Source organism: Carex rostrata, chromosome 9 (genome assembly GCF_964058835.1).
Source record: "Carex rostrata chromosome 9, lpCarRost1.2, whole genome shotgun sequence".
NCBI lineage: Eukaryota > Viridiplantae > Streptophyta > Magnoliopsida > Poales > Cyperaceae > Carex > Carex rostrata.
In genome coordinates this window covers 3,761,097-3,783,954 of record NC_135926.1, presented here as the reverse complement: position 1 = coordinate 3,783,954, position 22,858 = coordinate 3,761,097, and the positions used below count along the sequence as shown (strand labels likewise).

At 33.8% G+C, this 22,858-nt stretch overlaps 1 protein-coding gene and 2 pseudogenes across 2 annotated transcripts; 2 read left to right on the top strand and 1 right to left on the bottom strand.

Annotated features, from left to right (window-relative positions):
* The first annotated feature begins 11,470 nt into the window (after positions 1–11,470).
* On the top strand, positions 11,471–12,202 carry LOC144559381 (purine-uracil permease NCS1 pseudogene; annotated as a pseudogene).
* A 150-nt stretch (positions 12,203–12,352) lies between these two features.
* LOC144559380 (purine-uracil permease NCS1 pseudogene) lies at positions 12,353–12,958 on the top strand (annotated as a pseudogene).
* An 853-nt stretch (positions 12,959–13,811) lies between these two features.
* Positions 13,812–17,950, bottom strand: LOC144559366 (O-fucosyltransferase family protein). 2 transcript variants are annotated; one of them, XM_078308383.1, is made up of 8 exons: positions 17,558–17,950; positions 17,232–17,299; positions 17,044–17,132; positions 16,777–16,963; positions 16,380–16,669; positions 15,179–15,383; positions 14,675–14,832; positions 13,812–14,327 (listed from the first exon to the last, which is right to left on the bottom strand). In XM_078308383.1, exons 1-8 carry the CDS (start codon positions 17,820–17,822, stop codon positions 14,081–14,083), a joined length of 1,509 nt encoding a protein of 502 aa, XP_078164509.1. In that variant the 5' UTR covers positions 17,823–17,950; the 3' UTR covers positions 13,812–14,080. The 2 variants fall into 2 exon arrangements, with proteins under 2 accessions (XP_078164509.1, XP_078164510.1); XM_078308384.1 differs by having other exon boundaries at positions 17,232–17,321; positions 17,558–17,645.
* Between the last annotated feature and the right edge of the window lie 4,908 nt (positions 17,951–22,858).

Genomic DNA, 22,858 nt, shown 5'->3' with positions numbered 1-22,858 from the left:
TTTGAAGCTGGAGCACCCACAATCAGGCTAGACCCAAACAAAATTAATAAGGGTAGGAGGAAGCACAAGAGAATTCCAAATTGTATGGATGATATGGAAGCTCGAATTAGGTCTCGTAGTTCAGTACATCGTCCAGGGGGATCAAATAGAACAAGAACTTCAGGTTGGAATTTACATAGTGAATAAGTGAATATTTTAATTATTTGGAAAACATGTAAACAATTTTCTGTTATTATTTCTTAGGAGCAACTGGTGGAAGACGAAAAAGCGTATCTGGTCCACGTCCAGAGGCATCCCCTATGTATGCAGAGGCAACTGCTACACATGGTTCACGAAGAAGCGTATCCGGTAGCCGTCCATCTGGTAGCCAAGCAGAGGCATCCGGTAGCCGTCCATCTGGTAGCCGTTGGAGTAGAATATTTAGACGTGGTAAAAAGTGAAAAAATCTGTAGCTGTTCTGACCTTTGCCCATTAATCATTAAAACTGTACTTATCTGTAATATTTTTGTATAGAGAACTTATGTTTTCTGGAAACTAGACTTCCATACCTTTAATTTGGTATAAAGTATATCAAAATCCATGTAGCCGTTTGCTCTAAATCGAACTTTTAATCTGGTCAAAAGCTGGGACTTCGAAGTGAAAAAATCTGTAGCTGTTCTGACCTTTGCCCATTAATCATTAAAACTGTACTTATCTGTAATATTTTTGTATAGATAACTTATGTTTTCTGGAAACTAGACTTCCATACCTTTAATTTGGTATAAAGTATGTCAAAATCCATGTAGCCGTTTGCTCTAAATCGAACTTTTAATCTGGTCAAAAGCTGGGACTTCGAAGTTTTCAAGTGTTACACTAAGCATAACTAAGCTAAATAAAATAAATAAGTTAAACATAAACTAAATAAACTAAACAAGATAAATAACAAAACATACACTAAACAAGCTAAACGACTATACTAAGTCTTCGTCTTCATTTCCATGTTCTCTGTCCCTAGCATGTCTGAATTTCGAGTCGCTATATCTGTTGGGTGGTTTTTTTTTCCGTCGAGGAGGATTTGCCATTGATGGACCGGCACCACCATCTCCTAGGCCACCACTCTCTCCTAGGGTATGCCCTTCTATCCTAATGGACCTCATCGACTGGAAAATGTCAGACATATCACCATACATGCTGGTCTGAGGAACTTCGACCCGTGGTTCCATCGGAAATTGGTCCGGAAAATCAGTGCTGATATCGATATTTCTTATATCAACTGGAAGTTCTGCCTGCTCGAGCATGGCTCTGAACAGTGCCACCTGCCCGAGATCGGATAGGACATCGCGACAATTTTCAAGCATCATAAGTCCAAAGGCCTTCTGTCCAGGCGTCTTTACCATGCTAATTCCTTTTGCGGTCTGTTTCAACTGGCGGAACCTCTACAAGAAAATGAAATATTTAAAAGATAATTGGTGTGGTACAATAAAATAAAATAAGCTATTTAAAAGATAATTGGTGTGGTACAATAAAATAAACTGATCCCGATAATGCGATGTGCCTAAGTTGGAAACACATGACAATTATAAGTGTACATTCAACACATACTTATATGGAAAAACATAATATTTATTATTCAAATGTACCTTTCTTAGAGTTACTCTTCCATCGATGCGGAATAGTCCATTTTGCTCCATAAGCCCGTCTCTCATCCACTGGTTCGTTGTCAGATGGTAAATCGTGTGGTCTGGGCCGGCCTATAGGAAATCGGGTCCAAGACCACATCTGCAGCAGTAGTAATGGACCATTAATTGAACTTGCTTTATATCTGCATGCCCGTGACAACTCCCGATATAGGCATGCTAGTACAGCACCTCCCCAGTTGTAATAATTCTGACCTCGAGGTCCCAAATCCTCCAGAAATTGTAAATACATTAATCGAACGGAGCTTGAATTCGAATCGGGAAACATTATAGTCCCGAACAACTCCATAGCATATGCTCGTGTGTGCTGATCGATAACATCCTGGTCCTCCACTTCATCCAAATCCGTATTTGCAAATTTTTTTCTCAACCATGCAAGACGCACATAGTTTTGTAAAATTGTTACTTTCTCATTGGGTTCACCCTTATTCTCCACCTTTTTATGATAAAAATCATTATCATCCCATTCGTAACCATCATACACTTCCTGTCCTAGGCAATCTAGGATCAATTGTGACCAATTATCGTCAGTACATCCAGAGATAGTCTTCCCTGTAAACATAGATGTTAAATAAAATTATACTAGTACAAAATTTCATTTAATAACAAAATTTTAAATTAGCAGCAAAAAATATTGTACCGGTGACAGATAAGCCCCACAAACAGCTGACATCTTCCAATGTCACCGTGCACTCCCCTACCGGAAGATGAAAACTATTTGTCTCGGGCCTCCACCTCTCCACGAGAGCAGTGATCAACTCTCTATCAACTTGGCAGTGGTGGACTTCGACCATCTGATACAACCCCAAATTCTTTAAACCTTCTTTCATAGTTTCATGGTAGTCAATGTGCATTTGCAAAGCTCCAGGACGCAGTGCATGATCAGGCTGGAACAATAATTTTAATGCAAAAAAAGGTTAACCAAAAATTAAATTTCAATTCAAGAATTTAATAAGTAAATTTAAATCCAAACCAATATTGAACAAACACCTTTACAGATGCCGAATGTGATTGATGTTGTGCATGAGGCAACTGCAATAAAGATTCTTCACTTCCTTGCATTTTTCACTGCAATATAAATAAATACATACAAAAAAAATTAACATTCAATATTGACATGCATAACATGCAAACCCAATCAAATATTCACATTCATTCTATTACTTTACATTATTTATACTACATAAACAATTTATTTATACTACATGCAAATAAATCATGCATGTATCCAAAAATTACTACATTCATCTACACTAAAAAAAACTACATGCATCATGCATCTAAACTAAAAAAAATTACATGCACATAAAACATGCAAATAAATAAATAACTCAACAATTACTACATGCATACTAAAAAAACCTACATGCAAATAAATTACTACATAAACCACAAATAAATAATCCAAAAATTACTACATTCATCTACACTAAAAAAAACTACATGCATCATGCATCTAAACTAAAAAAAATTACTTGCACATAAAACATGCAAATAAATAAATAACCCAACAATTACTACATGCATACTAAAAAAACCTACATGCAAATAAATTACTACATAAACCACAAATAAATAATCCAAAAATTACTACATTCATCTACACTAAAAAAAACTACATGCATCATGCATCTAAACTAAAAAAAAATAACATGCACATAAAACATGCAAATAAATAAATAACTCAACAATTACTACATGCATACTAAAAAAACCTACATGCAAATAAATTACTACATAAACCACAAATAAATAATCCAAAAATTACTACATTCATCTACACTAAAAAAAACTACATGCATCATGCATCTAAACTAAAAAAAATTACATGCACATAAAACATGCAAATAAATAAATAACCCAACAATTACTACATGCATACTAAAAAAACCTACATGCAAATAAATTACTACATAAACCACAAATAAATAATCCAAAAATTACTACATTCATCTACACTAAAAAAAACTACATGCATCATGCATCTAAACTAAAAAAAATTACATGCACATAAAACATGCAAATAAATAAATCACCCAACAATTACTACATGCATACTAAAAAAACCTACATGCAAATAAATTACTACATAAACCACAAATAAATAATCCAAAAATTACTACACTAATCTACACTAAAAAAAACTACATGCATCATGCATCTAAACTAAAAAAAATTACATGCACATAAAATATGCAAATAGACATATCACCATACAATTACTACATTCATCTACACTAAAATTATACATAAACCATTTATACTACATAAACAATTTATTCTACTCATTTATTCATAATTGCATATTATTTATCAAAAATAAAAGAATCAAATACATACCTAACGAAATTTGTAGATCTGAAGCTCTTTTTGTTCCTCTCTCAAAAATATATCAACTTATGTAATTAAAATAAAAATTACTCTAATTATGAGGGTACAAAAAAAAAATATCTGATGGAAGAGAGGAAGAAAGAAGAGGAAGAAAAAAAATGGAGAAGGGGGCGTGGGGGAAGAAAGCCTCTGTCTCGCTGTGGGTTTAAAACCAAACCCAGACCGTGGGAAGCGCACGGTCTTTAGAATTGAGGGCCGGACCGTGGGATGCACACGGTCTTGAGATTGGAATTCTTCAGACCGTTGGATGCACACGGTCTTGAATTTCATTTCGGATCTTCTGTGGCAATTTTCGTGCAGGTGTGGACAAATCAAAAAAAAAAAAAAATTTCGCAAGACCGTGAGAAGCACACGGTCTGGAAAAAAAAAAATGGCCAGACCGTGAGGTTCCCACGGTTCTTATGGTTTTTGAAAAAAAAAAAGGTAATCTTATTGGTTCCCTAAAAATTATTTTTTTAATTATGGTTTCTGAAAAAAATCCCACATTTCCGGCTTAGGTGCGCTTGAATTGAAAGTTGGAATAAGCGGCGCCTGTGTTTGTGGATTGTGAAATCTGTAACAGGGGTCCGGAAATCAGCAACTTGTTGCCAGGAATGGCGGGGCCTGTTTGACAGTGACTGTAAGCAAGTGAGCATCTAGTACTTGGATTCTCATCATCTAAGCTGTTTATTAGTAATTTTAATATTAATCACCTTCTCAAATTCGATCTGTTCATAACGTCTTGGATAAATCTAGAAAAGCAAGAATTACAAATGTGGGTCTACCTCCATTTAAATGTGTATTATGCATTCAATTGTTCATGAAATGTCATGATTTCTTTTTGTCTGCTCCGGATTTTATAAAATACAAAAAATTTGTTTACTTAAAAAAATAACAAGACTATACTTGATATATATTATTATTTTTTATCATAAGTCTTCATGCACTCGTACCCATTCATGTATTCAATTAATTTTTTATTTTAGTCTATATTAGAATTTGATCTTAGTTTCGTACTATCAAACTGAAAATTATATATATTTATTTTGATATGGTTTTATTTAAGAAACTTAGCCAAAATATATTACTTTATGTACTAAGATCTAATCAGCTAAATTAGAGTTTCAAAAGAACCAACATTCGATAATTTGAACTTTACAGTCTAATGAAGACTAAAAACCTTGTTTGTTCACTTTTACAAATAAGAGAGATTTGTTTCGATATATGGATCAATATGGTTTTCTCTTGAATTTTTCTACTTCAATATGAATTTATTTAGTTTTGGTTTTAGATTAAACCAATTCGCCTGATGTTTTTTGCAACGTAAAATTATCAGAATTATGTATTTTAGACTTCTAATTGGGAATTTGCAAAGTATATCAAATCAATCAAGAGCTGTTAATAAAAATGAATGAGGGTCAATAGATTTCTTTTTTTTTTTATATATAATTTTGTGTTTAGATGTAATTTTATTATATAGTTTAGAATAAAATGTGATGAATAATGCAAAATTGATTCTCGTATTTTGATTAATAAAACTAGTATCATACCCGTGCGTTGCAACGAGGACATATTATAAGAAACAAATATATCAATGAAAATAATAATTATCTAAAAATTAAAACACATGTTAATAGAAAATTTATATGATTATGTATTTTTAATTAACTTTAATCGTGATCTCTGATAACAATTTGATGATGTGATGATTCTTTATTTTTAAGTACCAATGATATCAAATAATAGCTCGATTCGAATCTAATATCAAATATCATACAACAATTCAATATCAACATATAATATGATATCAAATAATAGCTCGATTCGAATATAATATCAAATATCATACAACAATTCAATATCAACATATAATATGATATCAAAAAACATAAATAAAAAGTGTTATCGTTTGTATGTATAGGATATACACACACACACACATATTATAAGAAAAATATATATTCACACACATGTTCCAATTTATATTCTTCTTTGTTTCCAATTTAGAATACACACACACATTGATATATTATATATTGGAAATATATTCTAAATTGCCCACACCAATATGTATAGAAACAAAAAAAGAAAAATAAGGAAATTAAAAAAAAAATGATTTCCATTGTGATTCGTATAGAAACGAAGAAGTAAGGAAACAATAAATAAGAAAATGGAAGGTGGAGTCTTCTCAATTGAAGAGAGAAAAAATATATGGAAATAAAGGAATAAGGAAACAAATAAATATATAGCTATATTTCAGAATTTGTTCATTTTAAATTGTAACGTATCGTGTGGCAGCATATGTGATGGGTATGTTTTTAACTAAATTTAGACTTCTATACATAAAAGAGATGCATTTAATCAAAAGAAGACAAATTATGTAATTTGAGAGCTGAGATCAAATCAGAAGTTTCATCTCTCAATCGTAGCCGTTAGCGGATCGGACACCCAACGTGAATAATAATAGAATGGAGATATGTATATATTATATATTATATATATATTATAAAAACTGGAAAAAGAGTAAAAGATCAACAAGCTGTTAGAGCTTGAAAATTTTTGAATAAATGTCAAGTCCTTCATTAGTGTTATATTTAGACTTGTGATATCTAACTGACAAATAAAATCAAAGTTATAAAGAGTTACGACATCACTTCATAAATTTATCAACATCTCCGCATCTCCGGTTCATTCAAACAAAAGCAAGAAATTAATCTATCTTCAGAAAACAATAAGAGTTAAATTAACATAAAATAAATAGTGAAAGATGTCAAAATTTTTGCTTTTGAATTAAAGAAAGGAAATTTTTTTGTCTTTACATTTCTATTGTATATATTTATGAAATCAAATAGTGAAAAAATTCATTATCTTGTGTTATATAATTTTTTTTAATTAATATTTTCTTAATATGATATTTAGTCCTTATAGTCAAATTCTGATTCCGCCCTTGTATGAACGTCTCTTCATTTTTGAGAGGCATGTATTGATGTACCTCTTTGATCGCTTCTGTAGCCCGTTTTTTGACTCACTACAGGAAACACCACCCACAAATGACAAATCTGCCACATTCAAAGTCAGATTCCTATAAGATGGGCCCTGGGCAGCTGGGCCCAACCCTGTCCCTTTGACTAAGGAGCATTTTTAATATTTCTTTTGAGTTAATCTATTTAATGCGAATACATAGGAACTTTTTAATTAAATTAATATATTATATTAAATATAAATAAAAGTTTCGTTAATTTATCGAGTGAGATTAGGGGTGCAAAAAAAAAAAAAAAAAAATTCAGGACTCATAACTCGTTTGAAATCAATTCGGATTTGCTAACAACTTGAGTTTATTGACTCGGTTATCGTTGAATCCAAGTTACCTCTAGCTCGGTTGATTCATTGTCCTATTTAATAATTTGATAAACTTTGTACTATTTAATTATGTATTTGCCACTATTTTATTATGTAAATTGTGTATTATTTTAATAAACTATGTACTATCTATGAGTCATGAGTCGATTCGAGTTGACTCGAGTTGTTCGCAAGTTGAATCCAAGCTAACTCGAAATTGAATTAACAACTCGTACTCAATTCAGCTTCTAAGTTCACGAGTAGATTTCAAGTTGCCTTCAACTCAGACTCAACTCGACTTATAAGCAATCCTTTTTTTTTTTCGAAAAAGTGGTTACCCACCGATTTCATTAGAAACCATAAAATGTCAGCTACTTACTCCAAATGACTGGAGTAAAAAGCAATTACATACTTTGGATTTGTAGAAACCAGAAAAAACTGGACAATACCAGTATGACAAAACAAAAACCACAAGGTTCCTACTACACATGGCACACATAACTAATATAAAAGCAAACCAACAGAAGGCATAAAAAACACCTAGAAACAAAATAGGATCTAGAATGAGACAGTATCATGGGATTCTGACCCAAGCGTAAGGGTTGAACCTCCTTGATCCAGGATTACTGGAATTTCCCCTTCCCCTTCCTCTAAACCAATTGCGGGACTACTCATTGGGGTACCTATTAAAGTAATTACCTGACAAGGCATATCATTAGTGTCCATAGGCATAATTAAAGACAAATTAAGTAGAGAGCCAGAATGTAAAGTTTTACACCAGAAGGTTGCTAACGCAATGATCCTAGAGCCCAAAGCCTGCAATGTAGGAACAGTAGTATTTTGAAAGCAAATTTTATTCCTTTTGAGCCAAATACATCACAAAATTGCCCCTCGTACAAGTTCAACTAGAGGCTTATCTTTAAGAGGGATGGCTGCATTTATAATCCAAATATCATTCATTGTAAGGCTCTAAAAAATAAAGTTATTATGAGTGGCTATCCAAATCCATATTTGTCGGATAAATGGGCACTGCACAAATAGATGGTCAGTAGACTCAAAATCACCACAGAAAGACTTATAAGCAATCCTAAGTGAGATAATAGATAAACGTTGCCTACAACTTAATTTACAAAATAATAAAAATAAATAAATAGCAAAGGGGTTCACACAACAATGGATATCACTCATAAGAAGGGCAACACTGGAAGGAACAACAAAGGTGTTGTTGAATGCAGTGGCAGGAAATAACATACAATTAAAAAGAGGCGTCAGACAGGGAGATCCAATGGCACCATTCCTGTTCATTTTAGCAATGGATTTCTTGACAACATGGTTCCAACAGCTAGTTCAAAGAGGCCTATTTCACCCCCCTTTCTCACAGTGCAAACAGTGCCTCTTGTATGCAGATGATACCTTGTTCTTCATACAGCCTCAAACACAACAACTGAAATTCCTCAAAGTGGTCCTCAACATCTTTGGAGAACTGTCGGGACTCAAAATAAATATGCAAAAGTCTGAATTCCTCATGACTTCTGCATCTCTACAAGAAACTCAATTCAGATCAATGGCTATAGGATGCTCAGCTTCTCAATTTCCATTCAAATACCTAGGGTTACCACTGTCAAACAAGAAACTCAACAGGGCACACTACCAGCCATTAATTGATAGAATACAGAGCAAATTGACAACATGGAAGGCCAATACACTCTCAATCGGAGGAAGAGTGACATTAATCAACTCAACTCTCTCTACCATGCCGATATACATGATGTCATCATTCATGTTACCTAAATGGGTAATCAAGAAAATTGACAGAATCAGAAGAGCATTCTTATGGCATGGCCATAAAGGACAGTCACCACAAGCAAGACACATGAGCCTAGTCTCTTGGGAGGTAGTGTTAATGCCAAAGCAGCAGGGAGGACTGGGAATAAAGGATCTCACAATAATGAACATGGCATTGATTGCCAAGATCATGTGGCAATGGATGCAACCTCAAAGGCCATGGTGGATGCACATTCTTCCAAGACATTATAGACCATGGGAAATACACATGCCAACTGCAATCTGGAAAGCCATTACGTCAATAAGAGACTTCCTGCAGGTCTCCATATCCTTTGTCCTAGGGAATGGAGAGAACATAAGATTCTGGCAGGATAAATGGCTAGACCAGACCCTGAGCAGCAAATTTCCAGAGCTATACCAGCAAGCAACAAATCAAAAAGCAACCGTAGCACAAATGAACAATTATGGCACCTGGAATCTAACCCTTGAAGAGCATCTCACACCTCAGTCACAGGAGGAAAGGGATGACCTCATGCAGCAGCTGCAGCTGATCACTTTGGATGGCAGTCAGAGTGACACCTTATGTTGGAAATGGGTAGCATCAAAAATCTACACAGTCAACAGCTTCTACAGAATAATGACACAACACCCGGCCATACAAGATGAAAGAGCACACATATGGAGTCTCAGAGCGCCGCTTAGAGTCTTGATCTTCACATGGCTGATGTTAAGAAATAGAATACTCACGGTGGACAACCTTGTCAGAAGGGGATGGAACATGGCCAACAGATGTAGCATGTGCAAAAGAAATGAAGAAACAGTCAAACACCTATTCGGACAGTGCTCGTATATGGCAGAACTCAGGTACAAAGTCGACGGACAGATGCGCCTGCCAAGCTGTCAGAAATTTAGAACAGGCAATTACAAGGAAGCTATGCTATCTTCACAGTATGCTAAGGTCAAAAAGGTACAATTACAACATGTTTTGTCCTTTGGAGAGAGAGGTGTAGACGAATTTTTAGAGATGAGGACAAATCTGTCAACCTACTAGTACAGGAGGTCATAGCGGAATATAATTCCTGGTACACTTAGAAGAAAGAGAGCAAGCACAAAGAAAGAAGGAAGGGAAGACTGCACCTGTCGCCAAATAAATATACATCAATTGTTGATATCTGTTTTGTTTTTCCAATTTTAATATGTAATAAATTTACTTTTCACCTATGTCCATACTGTCACTATAAGACAGTGACAATAGGAACTTTCATGTATGCATTTTCATGCAAAAACCGGACACCTCTGGTGTACCGTTAATGAAACTTGGGAGCTTGACTCCCAATTTTTCTCTCAAAAAAAAATAATAAATTAAAATAAATGAAAATAATATTAAATTATTATTCAACGTGTAAAAATAAATGAAAATAAAATAAATATTAAACGAATATAAAAATATCTGCATCCGATCTTGTCGTATCCTGCATTTTTCATGACATGGATTTTCACTGCCACCATCTATTTGCAATTTTATTATATTTGCCTTAAAAGATGATAATCATATTATTAAGAATTTTTTGAAAACGAAACTATAACAAAAACTAAGTTCAAATTGACCCTTCTAATTTTGATCAGTGTTCGAATGCAACAATAGGCAAAATTTCAAATTTTGCCTCTAGCCTACGGTCAAATGAATAAATCACGGGACCTCAGAAGCCTTAGGTCTTATGGTAGGGTTCTCTTTAATTTCAAACAAGTAGTGAAAGAGATATATTTGTCAAATTATTTTAAAAATAATTAAATGAAAGAGTATAGAAAAGTAAGTAGATACAGATTGATGTTTTACCTTTTCATATTAGTATGTAAATAATCAGTTTCAATACATGAAACGGAAAGATTAAGTCTTTTATCTAAAAAAAATGTTTTTATGAAATTATTAGATATTACAGTGTTTTTATGAAAATATTACTTATTTTAAAAGTTTATACAAGCACGTTACATTCTTCCAATAAAAAAATAAGTTGAAATTTCTTTGCGGAGCTAGTGCTACGTTGTTAAATTATTAGGCCGCACGACTCCCATTTCTACCCAATTCAAACCAGCACCGAAATCAGATACATAAACCGTCTGATGTTAATGATGGTCAAGATAATGTTTAGATCCTCCAAATAAATGGGTACCAATACCATTCGAGAGAAACAGTCTCTCGACCAGTGTAAGCCTTGCAGATTATATATATATATATATTTGTGTGTGTGTGTGTGTGTGTGTGTGTGTCCATCAGAAGCAAACAAAGACATCCAGTCTCAATGGCCGGAGACGACTATCCCAAACCGATCCTCCCGGATTTAAACCCAATTCCTCGATCCCTCCAGTCCTACACATGGCTGGACATGTCCAGTCTCTGGTTCTCCATGATACTCAACCTTCCCTCCTACTACACCGCTGCCGGTCTCGTCGCCCTCGGTATGTCATGGTACCAAGCTCTTCTCACCATCATCTCTGCCAACACCATACTCCTCTTTCCTCTCCTTCTCACCTCCCATCCGGGCCCACTTTACGGCATCTCCTTCCCGCTCCTTCTTCGCCCCTCCTTCGGCATTTCCGGAGCCTCTGTACCGTCCCTTTTGCGTGCGCTTGTGGCATGTGGTTGGTCGTCTATTGAGTCATGGTTCGGTGCACAAGCATTGCTTCTACTTTTACCATCCTCCTTCAAGTCTTCTTTCCATCCTATACCTTATCTTGGTACTTCATTGTTAGAATTTCTAGCCTTTCTCTTGTTTTTGGTTGTACAGTTGGTTATTCTCTTTAGGGGGATGACTCCAATCAGGTTTCTTAGTAAATTTGCTGCACCGGTATTGCTTGGTCTCACCGGGTGGTTATTTATCTGGGCTTACAGAAAAGCCGGTGGATTCGGGTCCATGCTATCGACTCCGTCCCGGCTCGACTGGACCCAATTCTGGCCTGTATTTTTCCCCTCATTAACTGCTAATATTGGGGTGTGGTCAACTGTTGCTTTAAACATCTGTGATTTTACCTGATTTGTTCAAAGCCAAAAGGATCAGATTCTGGGCCAAGTAGGGTTACCAGTTTTTATTGGGGTGTGGTCCTTTCTTAGTTTAGCAATTACTTCTTCCACAGAGGTAATTTATGGCCGGGTAATTTCCAACCCGATTGAGCTCCTGTCAGAGATGGATCCTCCAATAATTATTAAAATTATAGGATTTCTTGGCATTATTCTTGCAGTACTCACAACAAATATCCCTGCTAACTATGTTGCATCAGCTAACACTATTGTTAGCCTTAGCCCATCTAAGTTTGATTTTTCTAGAGGAGCTGTTGCCACAGCAATTATCAGTATATTTTTCCAGCCATGGCGACTTCTCAGTTCAAGCCAGAGTTTTTTGTACACATGGCTAGTTGGTTATTCAGCAATTGTTGGTCCAATTGCCAGTATAATATTAGTCGACTATTATATTTTGCGAAGAACCATTTTAGATGTAAATGGATTGTATAGTACAGATCCTTCGGGCCCTTATTACTATAATAAAGGGTTCAATGTACGGGCATTTGTAACATTGGGTTTAAGCATTGCACCATTGGTACCAGGCTTTCTCGGACAACTTGGAGTGGTTCAAGAAGTTGGAGAAGTATTTGTGGTGATTTATGGTAATGCGTATTTCTTTGGGTTTTTCGTGGCTGGCGTTATATATCTGGCTCTTTCTCGAGGGAAAAGAACAGTTGATAGGTCCATGGCTGATGGTTTGGAGGATCCTCTCTGGCCTCGATCTGATTAGTTGGCTGGATAGACTTTTATATTGGCAGTGTATATGAATTATTTATGCAGTTCTTATTGAAAGACAGGATTAAACTACAAAAATTGTTTATTATTTAATTTGTATGAAGTGATTGGCAGGGGCGGATCTACATTTACCTGTACGGGTGTTAAGCCACCTATGATTTTAAAATTTAAGTTATATATTGAAATTTAATTTAATTGAATTTTTTTTTTTTAATTCTTTATATAATCTAGCTCTCTTATAAAATATTACATGTTCACTTGTAGTCTAGTAGTTAGAACTTATTTTGTAGTTGTGGGGATCTTGATTTTAATTTTCACCAACAACATATTGTTCATTTTAATTTTAGCACCTCATATCTTGAATTTCTATTTCCATCCCTGGTGATTGGCACATCTAAATATTGATTTGTATCAGATTGAGAACAAATTGGATATCAAGTTTGGTTTCCAATTGTAGCCTTTTGATTGTCAATCATTTGTTAAAAAGGCCTTCTTTTGATAAATTGAAATTCGTTAGCTGTCTTCTTTAAATAAACGTTAGCTGTTAATTTAATATTGTTAGCTCTTAGCTGACATTTAATATTGTCTATATTAAGAGCACATTTAAGTAATGCAAGTTTAGTTCAAAAATTTATTGTACTGGTAATTTACTTATGATAATGGGTGAATCAAGTTCAAATATCTAGGCTTAAGTTCATCTCTTCAGTTTGTTATAATCATGGATTGGACTAACTTTATGTTGAAGCAGATCAACTATGTTTTTAAATTAAAACATATCAGTTGGTTATTTGTTTTAGCTCAAATTGCTTCGCAATAACAACAAGATTCAAACAGACATAAAGAAATGCCGGTCCCACATAATTGCAACTCATTACTAAGACTATGCATATGTATAACTAAAGAATACAAGAACCAGTTAGCAAAAAGAATGCCCTACTAAACAAAATTCAACCTATAAAAAGAATCATGTTTTTTTTTTTTTCACTATACAGCATTTTGCTAGAACGCTAAAAAGGAATAACACAACACATCTTTCTCATCTTCACTAATTTTAACACTGTTAAAAATCTTCCATATTCTAAATTTACTTGTTGAGACTAATTCATTACTGAATCAATTAACTGCTGATCCCACATCCAGTAACATTGCTTAGGCATTCAAAAGGATTAGCATAGAAATAATCCTCCTCTTTTGGCTTATTCGGTACCATCCGTCTACATGCTGGTTGCCCTAAACTTCTCTGGTGAGCTTGTTGCACAGCTTTTGCAAACTCATCCCAAGAAAGTGTTTTATTTTCATACAAGTCCACGAGCTCTACCAATTTTCTCCTGTCCAGCAAGATACTTTTCTGATAGCCTTGATGCCTTGAAAATTTTCAAAATATTTAGCTGATGTAGTTGTGACCAAAAACAACAATGCATGAAATTGAACAAATGTGAATTTTCTGAAAAACATTTATGAGTGAAATCAACTTCCTTCTACCCAATTTTCCCCTAAGACAACTCATATTGCATAATTGTCCTTTTAGTTTTGGGTAAAATGGCACAAGGATAGTGTACAATGTTACAAACAGCAGGATTTTCAAGATAGACTTGATAAAAAAAAAAAAGGTAAGATGACTGCTATAGACCTTGGAATGCGCATCATACAAGATAGAAGACATTACACAGTTATTTTCATTAATTATAGTCAAAAGATTTATTTTACAAACCTTCGGTAGCCTTCAACAACTTTTGCCATGTTGCCATCATAGGTGGGAATAAACACATCACTCGCAACTGAGACCATGAAATCAATCGCTGCCATTTGGGAAGAATGATTTTGAAACTTGCTAAACAATTCCTTGTCAACCAGCATCTCCTTCCTCAACTGAAATATAAAATTATCATTGCAAAACCATGCAACTTGGCTATGTGATAAATACCCTACTAAGGCTTTAGCACAATGTAAAAATCATGCACAACACCAAAAACATGAACTATCTTTTCACCCCAATTTATGAAAATTGTCCAAACTGCTCACCACCAAGATTTCCAAATGTTCATTAATACAAAAAGGGGTATAAAAATTCAAGGACCTCAGCTTATGCTATCAAGATATATTGAATGGGGTACTGGTATTTATCATAATTCAGGGGAAGGTTATTTTTAAGATTTATAGGAGCCCAGTTGAAATTATCACAAAAAAATAAATAACACTGGCGAGTGTCTCTCACCAGGTAAGGAAATGCTTCTTCTAAGACTTTAATTCTTTCGTGACCACCATAAGTTTCTCCTGCCGCAATGTAAATTTGTGTGCTGTTGTCAAAGCCAAATGCCTTCAGAATTATAGAAGTCTCCTCCGGTGTAAGGGGGCACAAGCCTTGCAACCTCTTTGCTTTTGAGTCTATCTCTTTCTCTCTCCACCATGGATATGCATACCTAGTTCGCATACCATTTTTAGTGGGTCAGGGACAGATCCAGAATTTCCGTCAGAGTAGGGCAAGAAAATAACTATGAGGATCTTGGTAGCTAATCGGGTACTAAATAAAAATAATCAACACAATAATTTTTTTTTTCGAATCTAAGCATGACATAAATAAGAAGTTCGGTAATAGCATCTGTGTAACCATCTTAACCTCTAAATATAAAATATAAATATTTATATATATTAATTTGGTGTTTATATATATATAATAAATAATAAATAAATAAAATGGAAAAAAGAAAGAAAAAAAATGTAAAACAACTAGCAAAGTTAGTAGATGAAATGAAATGGAGACATCATGTTTAGAACTGGTGAAGAAGAAATAGCAAAAGAAAAAATAAAAAAAAGGAGGCGGATCACATATTCACAGCTGTTGCACACAGCGCACCCCTTCCATTTACCATTTATTTCATTATATTCCGGGCTATGTGTGGTTTATGAAAACCAAGCAGTCTCAATATCTTGGCTCATGTGCACCACGCCCATGCAGATGAAGGATCTCTTCTTCTCCAAAAATCATTCGGAAATCAACATAAAATTGAGATTAAAGAAAAATCACAGAGGACAAAGAGGAGAGATGAAATTGATTGCCAAAACCTAATTCTTTGTACATGGAGAATGAGAAACATAAACTCAACAGGGTAAGTCAAGAGCCCAAAACTCAACACTTCAAAACTAATTTTGAAAATCCAGAGTAGGGCAGTTGCAGTATGCTAGATCCACCCCTGATCACTATAGAATATAATCGACCAAGTTGTAAATGGCAATTTTGCATTTTTCCCTTCGCTGTAACAATGCCAAAAAGGCTCCTCAAATCAACAATTTCAAAATGAATATTGTCAACTTGAATCTTGAACAACATGTTCCAAGAAAAGAAGGTAATTTACAACATTACCCCTTGATTACTCAAAATATTCTAGCAAGTACCATAACAAAAAGAAAAACTATACCTCATCCTTTTCAATTCCTCAGCTTCTTTTGGAGAACAACCATGGTTGCAACCCGAGAAGGCTAGCATATCCATTTCATATCTCAAATGCAATGCAACATAACTTCCACTTTTTCTAATAGCCTGCACCAACTTGTCCCCTAATTCCTTGATTGCAGGGGTGAATTTCAAGGCGTAAAAGTTTACACGGCATCTTAGTTTCTGGAGAGATATGTTGATTCCATTGTTGGCCAACCGCGCATCAGTTTTGTTGAAGTGTATCACCTTGAATTTCTTGAATAGTGGTAAAATCTGCAGAAAGTTTATAATAGGTTTAAAAGAAGGGATAAGGATTTGTCGTTGTTTTTCCAAAATAAAAGAGGAGGGGGGGGGGGGGGGGGGGGGGAGGATGTTCTTACTTGTTGCAGGTAATATTTCTCATCTGACCAACTAACTGGGGCCATTGTCAGTACGTTAAATGATGTTGAATTTGAACTTGTAGTTGAATCTAACTTATTAAATCTCTTGGGCAGTCTTTTAATTATGCGCACCTCATCCCGTAATGAATCAATAAAATATCTCACATCAAATATATCATCAAAATTGCTGCAAGATGCATTGCCTTTGTTAATAGCTTTCGGTTAATAAAACATAAAGATAGTTAACAAATATTGTGTCAACAGAACCTTTGATCAGCCCAAAATGATATTTTATCAAGCTCTGGAACAACCAGTGTGAGGTTCAGCAAACGAGCTATTGCCACCATGTCACATATCTGGAATTAAAATTTATACTCAGCAAAACAATTAACATGAAAAAATTGGAAGTTTTGAAATAATGAAGGTATAAATAAAATAGGAGGAAACTGACTGACCTCAGAGCGCATCTGGTTCAATCCACCATTGCAAGATACTCTGAGATAACCATTACTCTTATACATTCCTGCAATATCATCAATTGTGTACTAAATAATGTTATTATGATAATAGAAGCTTTTTCATTGAAAATAAGTTGAATCTCATTTCTTCACAGGTTTTAGAATGACAAAAGGAAAACATATGTATGAAAATTTCTTAATCCAACCAAGCAAAATCTCAAAGCCACCAAACTATAATCCATAATCACCCATGTGACTAATTATACATGATAGTGTTTAATGACACGAGTAATTATAAAATAGCTTTACTCCCAATAACATACTTGGAGGAGGTAAAGAAGTATGCCCCCAACTATCAGAATTTTCCTTATCACTCAATCGGCTACTACTTCCCCCAAATCCGGAGAAAAGACTCATCGGATCCAATGTGGCAGCCGGGCTATTGCCTGTGGGGGTCCAAGAGCAGCACCAGAGTCTCCCCAGTGAAAGAAGCTGCAACACGCACGCCCACAAGAGCACGCCACAGCAACCCGCTAGGAAGCAAACCCTCATCCTTCCTCGTGGCATTTGCCCCAGTAACAACGCCATTACAGGGTCGAGCTTAGCGCCATCGGAGAGGGAGAGGGAGAGGGATAGAGAGAGATGCTTTATTTAGTTGTTTTGTTTAGATTTTGGGCTTTTGTTTTGGAATGGAGAAAGGGAGCAGACGAGCAGGGAAGAAGACAAAAAGAGAATAACGGGGAAGGTTTTTTCTATTTAAAGGGGAGAATGAATGTAAAGAATCGTGAATCCGTATCCTCCCAGGTACCAGACTCGAGCATATTACGATCGTACGGTCCAGATTAATCCAACCGGGCCGAAAGTTATCCGGTGCCTATAGAAAGTTAGAAACTATAGGGTATATTTTGAGATTCGTGCCAAATTAAAAGAACTAATCTAGGACGTCCTTTTTTAATTTGGATGAGTCAGGTACCTGTGGTGTTCCGAATTCAAGAATCGTATCGTATTATTATATTATTTATGAGGATTTTCTAGCTATAGGAACATATAATTTTCCTGAACTCGGTCTATTTAAAGAGCTAAAAGAAACAGTTCTGATTTGAAGTTGCAGACAACCTAGCAACCTAGCTGAGTTGTGGTCCATCAGTCCATGGGAGAAGAGTGCGTATCTTCTGAGATATCTTAACTTTTGCGTGACCGACGTGTCCGGTGACTATTCGGGGGTGATGTAGGGGTCAGTATTATGTGTGCTTTGAGATTCGTGCATAACATATTTAAACGGTTGGGATTTTCCATAAAGTCACGAAAAGTTTGAGATATCCCAGAGGATACGAATTCATGGGAGAATTGGTCCCCCCAGTAGGAGTCCGCATCGTCTGCATTAACTCAAAAGAGCGCATCTTTTGAGTTAATGCATATGGACTGTCCGATTGTAAACGGAGCTCATCCGGTCCCGGTCTAAAACATAGAGGGCCTTCAATATTAGTGCGGATTTAATTCGCACGAATTGTAAAGCTGATCGGACGGTCCAGATGAATTAACTCAAAAGATTCCTTTTTGAGTTAATGCAGAGGATACGAACTCCCCCAGTAGTGACTCTACTTTTCCAAGTACAAAAATCGGGTTTGTGGTCTTTTAATATAATTAAGATTTGTCAAAGCACATATCGCACGAGGTTTGCGGTTTCTTAATTTCTTTAAACTAAGTGAGCTTCATAACTATCTCCAAAGTTTCATCTTGGAACATCTCACGCGCTGTATTTTAATTCTAGTTGTTGTTCGACGAGACTAAAATAATAAAACTGTATGAAATTGTGATGGAATAACAGTTAAATGGAAATAAAATAAAATTAAATCTTATAAAAAGTGACAAGTGAAACGAAATATATAGAAATATGCAGCCGTTTTTTAGTAGTACATTATAGGTTCTTTTCATTCCATTATATTATTCTATATTTCTATGAGAGATGAAATTACGACAGATTAAATTTCTCCACAAGTTAAAATATATCTAATTTTACTCCTTTATTATTTTGAACTTGCCGAAGATAAATAAAATAGTGTGGAGCATAGTATAGTCTCATTGTCAGTTTTTTTTTTTTTTGGTGGGAGGGGGTGGAGGGATTTCATGTACATCCCTCAAAATCTTGGAAATATTGTCTCGTCTAAAATTCATAATATTATGTTTTAAAAAAAGGTCATTCTTCTAATTAAACAATTTTCGAGGACAAATAGGTTATTTCTCTACTTCTCACGCTTATACATGCATATACCTAAATGTCATCATGCAAGCATCAAAAGTACATGATTTCTATATTAAGTGTCAAAAGTACGTAATTTTCATATTAAATGTTACTGTGCAAGCGTCAGAAGTACGTAATATCATATTGATCCTTCAGTTTAGAGTTACTTGTGGATATCTCTATTCTTATCTTAAGCACGTAGATGTTCTGATCCGTCAAAATTGAAAAGTGAGGATATTTTATGTGTCTATAGAGAAAATAATATAGATCATATATGCGGGTTTATTTTGACATATAAATTTTAAAAAAATATATTATTAAAGAAATTAAAAATAGACATGGAGGTACAAAAAAATGAAGACATTTAAATATTTTTCAAGTAAAAGTTGTGATAATATACCGCAACATATATATAGGATATATTTTCAGTATTGCTTGATTATTTCTTTTAGTGTCATGTGTTGTCGAAGCTGAGATTAAATTCATTCTACACTTTGAAAACTCTGCTTCCCCTAGGGAGCTCCGCCTTAGAAAAAGGTGAAAACGAAGACGATGGTTTTGAGAGTTGATTTGTGGCCGGTTGCTCCATCCCACCCCTCCATCCGTCCCCCCTCGTCTGCCTGGTTCATATCGCTTCGTCTCAATTGAACAGATGGTTTCGTTTAAGGGTTCCGCCGCTTGTTGTCTTTTTCGTTCATCTCGATTCTCTGGGTTCGACTGAGGGTTTGAGAATCCATTCCACCCCTTAGTACCTACTATATCTATATGTGAATAAGGTATGTGCTTTTTGGTTGTTGCTGATGACGAGTTGTCTCATTTCTTCTCTCTTTCTTCTTCTTCTTCCTCCTCTCCGAGTGATGACTGTCCTGATCCGGTTGATTCAGTTTCTGGTTCCTGCAAAAATGATTAGTTTATCATAAAGAGATTTGTTGTTCCCGACCCTGCTTCACCTTAATTGGTATTTGAACAAAAAGACCACAATCCACTTTTGATAAAAGTGATGTCTTGATCCGAGTGGAGATAGCATTTCTTGTAATTACTTGGCACTAGTTCGATTCTAGTAGTCAGCATTTTATCCTTTACTTATTCATTCGGTTTGGTGTAAAATTTCTTATAATTGTTTTTGGGTTCTCAAAGTATGCCTTTAGGGGTGTCAATGATAACCTTTTAGCTGTTTACCCGACCCGTATCGAATTCGATAAGGCGGGTATGGGTAAGATTTTTTTTTCGTTAGCTTATTGGGTATGGGTAAGGATTTTTTTTTCGTTAACTAAACGGGTAAGGATACAGGTAAAGGCTATTTCGTATTCATTACCCTATAGGATAATTATATAAAATATAATAATATAATAATCTTTGAGCAATAATTAGTGAGTACTTTTGTTATTTAGTGTATTATTTTTGTTGTAAGAAAAATATTAAACATATTATTTTTATTTGTATGTCTTGTTCTTTAATTAAATAATTAAATTTGTCAGAAGATATATTTTTGTTTTCCAATTCTCTTGTTTTATAAAAAATACAATTTAGTTGAAATTAATTGCATATTTATTTTTATTTTTATTTTTTATCAATAATATTATTGCATATGTGAAAAATAAATGACTTTTGATGTTCTATTTGTAAAATATAATAAAACTAATTATCATAGTAGTATTATTCGTTATTTACCCGCTACCTTTTCGTTAACCGATAATTTTAACGGGTAAGAGTAGGATAGAGTAGGGTAAGATCAAATCTTAATGAGTAAGGGTAGAATATGGATAAGACTATTTTTAGTGGGTATGGATATGAAAATACTTCTATCGTACCCATATCGTCCATTGACACCCCTATATGCCTTTCGTTGATGAGAAAAGACATCATTTTTTGGTAAAGAGATGGGTTATTCGATTCAAACCATCCTACTATCCTAGTCTTTATTTATTCCATTTGAAGCTGGTGATCAGATTTTTTTATTTATATCCAAAAAATAAATTAAATTTAAAAAAATAACCGAACCGGCTGTGGAATTTGAAATCTACCTAAACCGGTTAACCGTTAACCGGACCAAATTTCCGGTTAACGGTTAACCGAACCAAATTTCCGATTAACGGTTAACCGGACCCTTTAAAAGAGTCCGGTTAACCGTTAACCGGAAATTTGGTTTGGATCCGGTTAATGGTTAACCGGATTCGTTGGTTCGCTTAACCGTTAACCGAACCCGATTTTTTTTTTTTTTTTTTTTTTACTTTTTTTTAAAACAGAAAATTTTAAATTTTTTTTTTTTCTATTGAAAATATACATGAAAATTCGTATTTAGATTTATCAAATTTACACCAAAATTTTTTGTAAATCAAATATGAAATTTAAAATTATAGAAAAATACACATACACATACACATATACATATACATATACATATACATATACATATACATATACATATACATATACATATACATATACATATACATATACATATACATATACATATACATATACATATACATATACATATACATATACATATACATATACATATACATATACATATACATATACATATACATATACATATACATATACATATACATATACATATACATATACATATACATATACATATACATATACATATACATATACATATACATATACATATACATATACATATACATATACATATACATATACATATACATATACATAAATAATACACGGTTACCAATTTTTTTTTTTTTTTTACTTTTTTTTAAAACATAAAATTTTAAATTTTTTTATTTTTCTATTGAAAATATACATGAAAATTCGTATTTAGATTTATCAAATTTACACCAAAAAAATTTGTAAATCAAATATGAAATTTAAAATTATAGAAAAATACACATACACATACACATATACATGTACATATTATATATGAAATTTAAAATAATATGTATATGTATATGTATATGTGTATGTGTATGTGTAAGTGTATGTGTATTTTTCTATAATTTTAAATTTCATATTTGATTTACAAATTTTTTTGGTGTAAATTTGATAAATCTAAATACGAATTTTCATGTATATTTTCAATAGAAAAATAAAAAATTTAAAATTTTTTGGTTTAAAAAAAAGTAAAAAAAGTAAAAAAAAAAAAAAAAAATTGGTAACCGTATATTATTTATGTATATGTATATGTATATGTGTATGTGTATGTGTATGTGTATGTGTATGTGTATGTGTATGTGTATGTGTATGTGTATGTGTATGTGTATGTGTATGTGTATTTTTCTATAATTTTAAATTTCATATTTGATTTACAAAATTTTTTGGTGTAAATTTGATAAATCTAAATACGAATTTTCATGTATATTTTCAATAGAAAAATAAAAAAATTTAAAATTTTCTGTTTTAA